Source organism: Loa loa (assembly GCF_000183805.2).
Source record: "Loa loa unplaced genomic scaffold supercont3.328, whole genome shotgun sequence".
Classification (NCBI taxonomy): domain Eukaryota; kingdom Metazoa; phylum Nematoda; class Chromadorea; order Rhabditida; family Onchocercidae; genus Loa; species Loa loa.
The window spans coordinates 34,669-42,991 of NW_018108508.1; the positions used below are offsets into that span (position 1 = coordinate 34,669).

General features: G+C 31.6%; 3 protein-coding genes across 4 annotated transcripts in view; 2 read left to right on the forward strand and 1 right to left on the reverse strand.

Moving 5' to 3' along the window:
- Positions 1-1,121: 1,121 nt before the first annotated feature.
- On the forward strand, positions 1,122-2,128 carry LOAG_10576 (hypothetical protein; the record flags this gene model as incomplete). The annotated part of the gene is made up of 2 exons (XM_003146100.2): positions 1,122-1,339; positions 1,715-2,128. Exons 1-2 carry the CDS (start codon positions 1,133-1,135, stop codon positions 2,126-2,128), a joined length of 621 nt encoding a protein of 206 aa, XP_003146148.1. The 5' UTR covers positions 1,122-1,132.
- A 1,695-nt stretch (positions 2,129-3,823) lies between these two features.
- LOAG_10577 (40S ribosomal protein S24) lies at positions 3,824-6,213 on the forward strand (the record flags this gene model as incomplete). Its single annotated transcript, XM_020448192.1, has 5 exons — positions 3,824-3,909; positions 4,011-4,074; positions 5,044-5,112; positions 5,517-5,726; positions 6,100-6,213. The coding sequence occupies 5 exons, from the start codon at positions 3,824-3,826 to the stop codon at positions 6,211-6,213; spliced, it is 543 nt and encodes a 180-aa protein (XP_020301642.1).
- A 923-nt stretch (positions 6,214-7,136) lies between these two features.
- Positions 7,137-8,323, reverse strand: part of LOAG_09212 — a 5,773-nt gene continuing 4,586 nt past the window's right edge. For both annotated transcript variants that reach the window (XM_020447886.1, XM_020447887.1), the window contains exon 9: positions 7,137-7,481. In XM_020447886.1, the coding sequence (XP_020301926.1) occupies positions 7,356-7,481 (126 nt within the window). In that variant the 3' untranslated portion in view covers positions 7,137-7,355. The remainder of the gene's footprint in view (positions 7,482-8,323) is intronic.

The window sequence follows — 8,323 nt, forward strand, 5'->3', positions numbered from 1 at the left end:
TATATATATATATATATATATATATAATATATATATATATATATATATATATATATATATATATATATATATATATATATATATATATATATATATATATATATATATATATATATATATATATATATATATATATATATTTGTTAGTACTATCTGTTCAATATTGTTGAATACCAATTTGGATTGTTATTAGGTGAATATTGATGAAATTTGATTAAAAATGAATAGTATTGTTCATTGAAATAAAATTATTACGCTTCATTACAGGGCATTAAGGATGTTATTGTGGAAATAATACTGTTATGATATATGTGACGATGTAATTCAAGAAAACGATTTTTTGCTGAAGGATTGATTGGTATCAACATTTTCGGACTAAATTACATTTTCATAATTGTTCGTTAGTTTTTGTCTAGATTCATAGGGATTTGAAAGATATTAGAAGATTTTATATGTTCATTATTTCTAAATAACAGGGCAGGAATATTAAGATTATCCTGGAAATTTTATACCGTATATTATACAATGATGGCTATGGTGTAAACTGAATAATGCTGAGCAATTTTTTATGAAAGACTACAGTATTGTTTTTGTTATCCAGAAGTTTTTTTTCTCTTTTTTTAAATTTATTCATTTATTAAGACTGGTTATTTTATCATAATTCAAAAATTATCGATTTTGTTCAGAGTTTCAGTTCGATTATAATTCAAATGTTTTCTCTTTTTCAGAATATTGAAATCTCTCGATAAAGAAAATACATTATCAGTTATTAGCTAATCAAGATATTCTTGGTATTGAGGAATTATTGCAAATTATTACTTCGATGCTATTCCTTGTTGTATTAAGAATTTTGTTATTTTTAACCAAATGGGATTGTATTTGCATATTTTGATTCTTTTTCTTAATGTAGATAATATTCTTTTTTGGATAGTATTATTTATGAATGTGCGTTTATTTTGACTCTTTCCATATGTTACATGCAAGCATGCATAAATATTGTTTGATGGTAAATCTCGAATAATTAGCTATAAAAAAAATAGGCATAAGATAGTTTTATACGACGAAGATTACACAACGCGATAATCGTTCTTCAATTCAAATTTTTTTTTTAATAAAGGATATTTCAGACTGGATGAATAATAAGGTACGATTTGATGAAGAAATGGGATTTCTGGAAATATGGGATCAAATACGGAAGCGGATTACAAGCGATCAATGCGAAATACAGGAATTTGCAAGTATGCTCCATAATTTGACGTATTCTTCGGAATTAGCTATGAAAAATTGCAAGCCGAAGAATCGTGAGATATACACTGCACTTTGTTGTGTACTTCGTGAGGTATGTTAATTATAAGTGGAAAAATGAGTAAGATTAAAGGATAGTACAGAAGAAAGGTTTCACAATTTATTCTTGTCGACTTTAAATAAGTCAGAAGTGTCGAATGATCATGTGCTGCTTGTCTTATCAGCTAAAAAAATGGATCAATTTTTTAATTTGAAATGGATACATTAGATGGAGGATATTTGCATTAGATTTTTTTGGGAATAACAAGTTTTCTTTTCGATGATAGTAGCGAGAATGACAAAATAATTTGCAAAAGCATCACATATCATCTTCCCACTCATAGATCTTACGATTTGTTAAAATAATGCTACCTTTTTCCACTCTCCGTTTTATGGAGAAAAAAATGAAATAAGATTTTGATATTTTCAGCAAATTATCAACAAAAAGGAGCATTTCACTAAAACATCAAAATATATCGACGATTCAACCGCTATTGTTGATTCGGGATTTGAAACATTTCATTCAGAATCACCCATGGAAAATAGCTCAAAATTGATAACACCAAATCATGCAAAGATTGACCAAAAGGTAAAAACACATCGATCAAAATGTATCAAACCAAGATCACAGAAAATATTATTACGAAATGTGGCATATGATGCTACTGTCGTCAAGAGTGCTTTTAACGATAAAATAATAAATGCCAAGCAGTCAACAAATACCTATCCATACATGGTCACAGCGATAATGTGTTGTTTTGCTTGTTTGATTGCCTTTATACCGCATCGTTTCTTTCCGTGGTTCTTCACATTGATATCATTCAATTCACCACCACCATTATAAATAACAAATATGTTGGAGAGATCATATATACGTGGTAATATCAATAGATAGGCGTAGTTTCCTCATCATCCATTCCTTTGTATCTGAAGGTAAGTAGCTTTATTGATCGTTCTGTAGTGTCATGTATATAATTTGAATTGCTGCTTAATGCAATTTTTTGTCGCTAAAATGTTTGTTGAATAATGAATTATGTTATAAAAGAGGATGTGTAAAATCATTTGATTTACGGTCCATCTATCCAATTAATTAAGGATGCTTGTAATTATCATTTTTGCCTTTCTCGGCATTCTTGTCTCAAATTGTTTTATCTTTTACTTTTCTTTTAATTGCATTAAGCTGTACGTGTCGCTACCGTTTTGTATTTTAGGATCTTTTTTCAGGAATTGTTTCAATTTCTAATTCTGTCGTTTGTTTGCTAAATTCGCATTGTCTTGAATATTTTAAGTATTATACATTTTAGAATGAACCACTACTACCTTTTATTTTTAAAATTTTCCTTTTGGAAGAATTTTTTTTCCATTACCAATTTAAGTGAGAGTAATTTATCCGCCTTGAAAGAGTATTCATTAATGTCTGACGAAATTAAATTAAAAGTAATGCTCATTTGTCTATTATGCAAGGATGAATATATTGTAATAAGTGAGAAACGACAAAAGAAAAAGATATTTTTTTGACAAAATATTGTCATTTTAAATTAATCAATCAAAATATTCAAATGTTTCATAAATGATGCTAAGTATTGGTATCATACACTTTATTTTGTTTGTTAAAAGTATTTGTCTAAAATACTTTTGCTAAATGCTAAAAATATTTGAGGAGTTATTCATTTGTCATTAGCCTTAATTGTCCCTTCACGGTGTAAATTTTCATTCTTTTCATTGTTTCTATAATCTTTTCAGTCCTGAATTTCTTTCTTTAGTTTTCTCAAGATAATTATCCATCTAAATGATCCGATAAATTTGGCCTTAATTTTTCATTCATGCCGTAAGTTTCTATGCTTTTTACTATTTCTATATTTCTGCAATTCCTGGATTTTTTTTTCTAACTTTCTCAAAATAGTTATTCATTTAGATGATCCGGTAGAATGAGAATGAAGGCAACGAATATCCTCTTCAAATTTTCTTTTTATTTTAATTTTTTATTTTGTGCAGTGTTCAAAGTATTTTGTAATATATTTTCATTGTTTTTATATTTTCCCTTTTTTTTTGTACGTATTGAACTAAATAATTAAGTTTAACTTTATGTGTTTTTATCTAGCATGTTATTACATATACACTTAATAAAAGTAATACTGAATACGTACGTTGATCAATGAATGGGAAACGTAACTTTATCATACGTTAGGAAACGTTTTATGCTTAATAACGTCATTATTGATTGTTCAGGTCATTTTTGGTAAAATATTTTTTTTTTTTTTCGCTACCACCAAACATCACTCTATCGCATAAGTTAACGAAAACAACTCCTGGCCCTTTTCCCTCCAGCTAGTATTGGTTGGTGTGTAGTGCCGTAGTGATTGAGTTATTGACCGTGTCTAAGACATGCAGTTTTCGTATCGGGACATGTATGCTACGCAGATTACAGCGTTGCGCAGTGATATTTGATTTAAACCAACATTTCATTAGGAATGGAGTGTGGGAGTTATGCAGGAGCTGTGGCTTCTAGGGTTTTGCGGGGGAACGGGAGGTGATTTGTATGCTTAGTTCCTGTTCATTGGTCATTGGAAATCAGGTTTCTGAAATTGATTTTCAAATTTTATTTTGGGTAAAGAAGAAAGGAAGGTTTTAGTATCTTTTTAGTTTAAAGAAGTATTATTGTAATGTAAATTGAGTTATTAATGCATCGAAAATTCCGATTTTATGTTATTGCAGGAAATTTGAAGCTCGAAAAGTTTAGGACGTGTTCCTAGTTTACGTTTCGAATCGAAGAAATACTGCGCAAATATGGTAAGTGTGTTAACTCTTCAGATATCGTAATCTGCGTTCAAGTTTCACTCACAGAGTTTTTCTCTTTTATTTATTGCCAAAAACATACTGAAAATGATTTGGTCATATATTATGAGTTTATAGGAAGACAAGAAGATAGGATAGGTAGCATTATTGTTATATTTTGCAAATGATTATCTTATAATAGCATTACAAATATTCACAGTTTTGGGCTGAAACATGACATTTCTAGAACAGGACTGAATTATAACTTTGAATCTCCGATTGGTTATTGAGTTTCGAAATACTTATGTTCGCTTATATAAGAATGAGATAGGAAAGGTTTCATGGTTTAGACGTTTCACACTTCCCGTGAGTGTTTGCCGAGTTTTTCAGCGCACAGTTTTTAGTTTTATCTTGTGCTACGATTGAACGCTACCGATAAATGCCTACTGATTCTAAATCTCCCCATCAGAGCAAAATTTACTATTGATTTATAAGACAATTGAGTATGGAGACATTAATACTTTTATTGATGTGTGATCCTTAGCGTATTTTCGATCAAAAGGATTTGAAGCTTTAGGCTGATGTAATAACTTCACTTTTTTCGGATCCTCCTTCCTTTAGCTGTAAACATATGAGAAATGTCGGGTTGTTAAGCTTTTGTTCGTAAGGAAATTTGTACAAACATTCTGTAGAAGTCTCTGTAGGATTTGGAAATATAGCTTACGGAAGAATACACATAAACTTTTGCTATCCTGTATCAGTCTCGTTCACAACTGTTTGCAGTTTTTTAATGTTTTATAATTATCTTTTTAAAAGTTGGTAAGGTATGGTAGTAACAATGTTCCAAAATGTTAATCATATTTGAGACACACAACAGTTTTGGCAAACGATCACTTTTAGTCCTTTCATGATATGTGATATTGCATAGTAAAAATGAAGCAAGGAAGATAAAGGCATGATCAAGCTTTACCCGAACTTTTTTAGGGTGATTCAGTAGTAACAATCCGGACGAACAAGGTGATGACTAACCGCCTGTTGGCAAGACGACAGATGGTGAGACTTTGTTTTGTATACTGTAAAACTTACATTAATTTGACCGTTTTACTATATTTTTCGTAGAATAGAGAGGAGAAACTGTCGTTACTTCCCATAGAAAGTAATCGTTTCCGGTGATCCGATCTCAGCCATTCTATTTCTTTTATACATTCGATGGCATTCTCAAAGTTTGACAATTTGAACTGTCAAGATTGATGGTTTCAATATATGCATGTTCATGTAGTTCCTCTTTCTCCCTGTCGATTTGGATTTGGAACATGTCTGACCTTAGTTAAGCTTCTAATCTTTTGATATCTTTCAGTATTGGCATCCAGTATATCGTGTTATTTTTTAAATGTAAATCTGTTCTTCCTCGCTTGATGTAATGTATATTTTTTCTGCAATTTTTTATTAATTTTCAGGTGGTCGAAATCCTTCATCCTAACCGAGCATCAGTTCCTAAAGTGGAGGTTCGTGAAAAGTTAGCTCAGATGTACAAGACCACACCTGATTTAGTTTTTACTTATGGTTTCCAATGTCATTTTGGTGGTGGAAGGAGTACTGGTTTTGCACTGATCTATGATACAGCAGATTTTGCCAAAAAATTCGAACCAAAATATCGCTTATTGCGAGTAAGTTTCTTGCTCTATTTTTCCACAGACCTCAATATTTTGAAACCAAAGTGATACTGGCAATGAATTGGTTTGGAGCTATCACATGTTTGATAGGGATAACACGAGCAGAAGCCATTCATCCGAATCAGTAAATATGATATATGACACACATGCGTATAATATCGCAAGAGTTATGCTTTGTAATGCTATCCTCAATACATAGGACACATATTTTCTCTCAAATACAGCGATGTGTTTAGGTTGGAATTTATAGCAATTTTGGTTTTAATCTTGGAGCAAAAGCAGTTTCCGTTTTTCTAGTTTGAAAGGAAGGAAGTTGTTGTGACACATTTTGATTTAAAAATGAAGAGGGAAATTGTTGGATTTACAGCAAACGGGCACGAAAGCCGAGAAATCAGGCCGTAAGCAACGCAAGGAGCGTAAGAACAGGCAGAAGAAAGTACGTGGAACAAAGAAGACTAAAGTTGCTACAGGAAAGAAGTAATTTTGTAAGGAGTATTATCAGGCGACAAACGTTATTGTTTCTTGTTATTAAAATTTGTTCCTGTTCTTAGTCAAATCCAATGTAATATGCAGTAAAGGGACTGATTATACTCCATATTCTGTATTTCTGAGAACCTGGAATTCCCAGGATACGATATTTGCTCCGCAGACCATTGTAATGCGGACCGATATTTGTTTCGACGGAAGCATAGGAAATATGAATTATGGGTCGGTTGTTTGCAACATCTCCAGGCTACTAATTATTCTTGCTTTGTATCACATTGCTTAACAATACACACCATGACTTAATGGTGATATTGACAAATTAGTGGTAGGAGATGCCCACATTTAAAACTTCCTTCGAAATTTGTGTAGCTCGTCTCTTTCATGCTTACTACTTGGACCTGTTTCTCGCATCGTCTTACAGTTTTAGTGGGAGATTCATGAGTTACTTAAAAATTTTTCCACTGGTAATATCACTCAGTCATAGAGTAGCCTCGAGTTCCTTTAAATGGGAGTGTCATAAGTTGGACTTTCACGTAGATGGAGCGCGAATCTTTCCTTCAAGACATTGCATTATTTTTTTACTAATTAAAATGCAGCAGATTTAAACAAGTGTAAGAGTAGCTTTATCGCACAGATTTGTTTGCATTAAAAACAAAAAATGGCACTTGGACAACCGACCAACGCTGAATTATAACGATGTTTCACAAGTAGAGCAGCTTGCTTTAGCGGCAGTTCAAGGGCCAAATCTATGGCAAACGTTTTGACTGGTTATATCGAATTGAACGAATTTCAGAAAAAAAGACGGAAGGATATACACATATTTATATAACTGGCAACTGTCGTAGGGAGGAGAAGTAGCACAGTCGTATTAGACAAAGATAAAGGAAATAGAACTTCCAGAATATGCTTGGCTAATTTATTTACCTTTTGATCAACTTAATGCGGAAAAAGGCAAATCTGGAGTAGTATTTGATATGACAGTCATTTATCTAACGTCTGACCTAACTACCAAACTGTATCAAACGGAAAGACACCTGATACCTAAATGCTACCTTGCCCATTAATTCCGTTAACAGCAAAAATTGTGAGTTGAGAAAATAATGGGGAACATGCAATTTGATAGGAATTTGTTTCAAATCAAAGTAATTTGAAAATTTTCTCCAGAAGAGCGGCTTTTGTTGTATCACTTAGATTTTTGTATTCTTCAGTTTGTTTGAGGGCTTTTATATCAGCTGGCTGTTTGAAGGTTCGCACACAAACATCCTGAAATAACTATACATTGATATGGAATGAATGGAATGGCTGGAAAAGTTTCTCGTTTGACTTTAAGTGATAAGATTCGTAAACGGCAAATCTTAATATAAGCTTTCCGCATCATGTCATTGAGATTAAGGTAGACCTGTGAACTTAAGAACCACGAATTTATTTATAAAAGCAAGAGTGGGAAATACCTGTTATGTCGAATATTTTTAAGTTAACAAGTTGGATAGAAGGTAAAACAAATCAACGACTCTTGAAGAAAAACCTAGTGTTCCATCACGGAATAGTGGTTGTTTCATCACGGAATGGTGGTGATAGCCATAACCTTTTCCTCACTTTCCTCAAAGAGTCAAACGAACCAAGAGAAGTCGATAGGTTGACGAAGACGGTTAGCATCAACAGCTTTCTGCTGTATGATGATTCACGGATACGCTGGCTAATCAAGCGATGTTACTCTTAGAATTATACTGAATATTCGAATATTTTGGTAATTCTGATTATTGGATTAGGATTAGGGAGATAACGGGGCTACATTGGTATGGAAGGAAAGAAATACCTGTAATTTAGCAAGACAATACTGAAATAAATTAAAAATAAATGGATGCATTTATTTCATTTAAAAATTTCATTTAAAAAATATTCAAAGTTAATACATAATACTAAATTTAAAAAAAATTTAAACCTCTTCTAAGCTTTTTGTTTATTAAAATTTAATCCTTTTTCAAACTTTTCGTCAATTTTTTTCCTTCTCCTCTCTCTTTCTTTCTCTCTTATTTCCTTCACCATATTTCTATTCTATCTTTCGATTTTTTTCTTTGTTTTCTAAATTAAAAAAAAAAATTAAA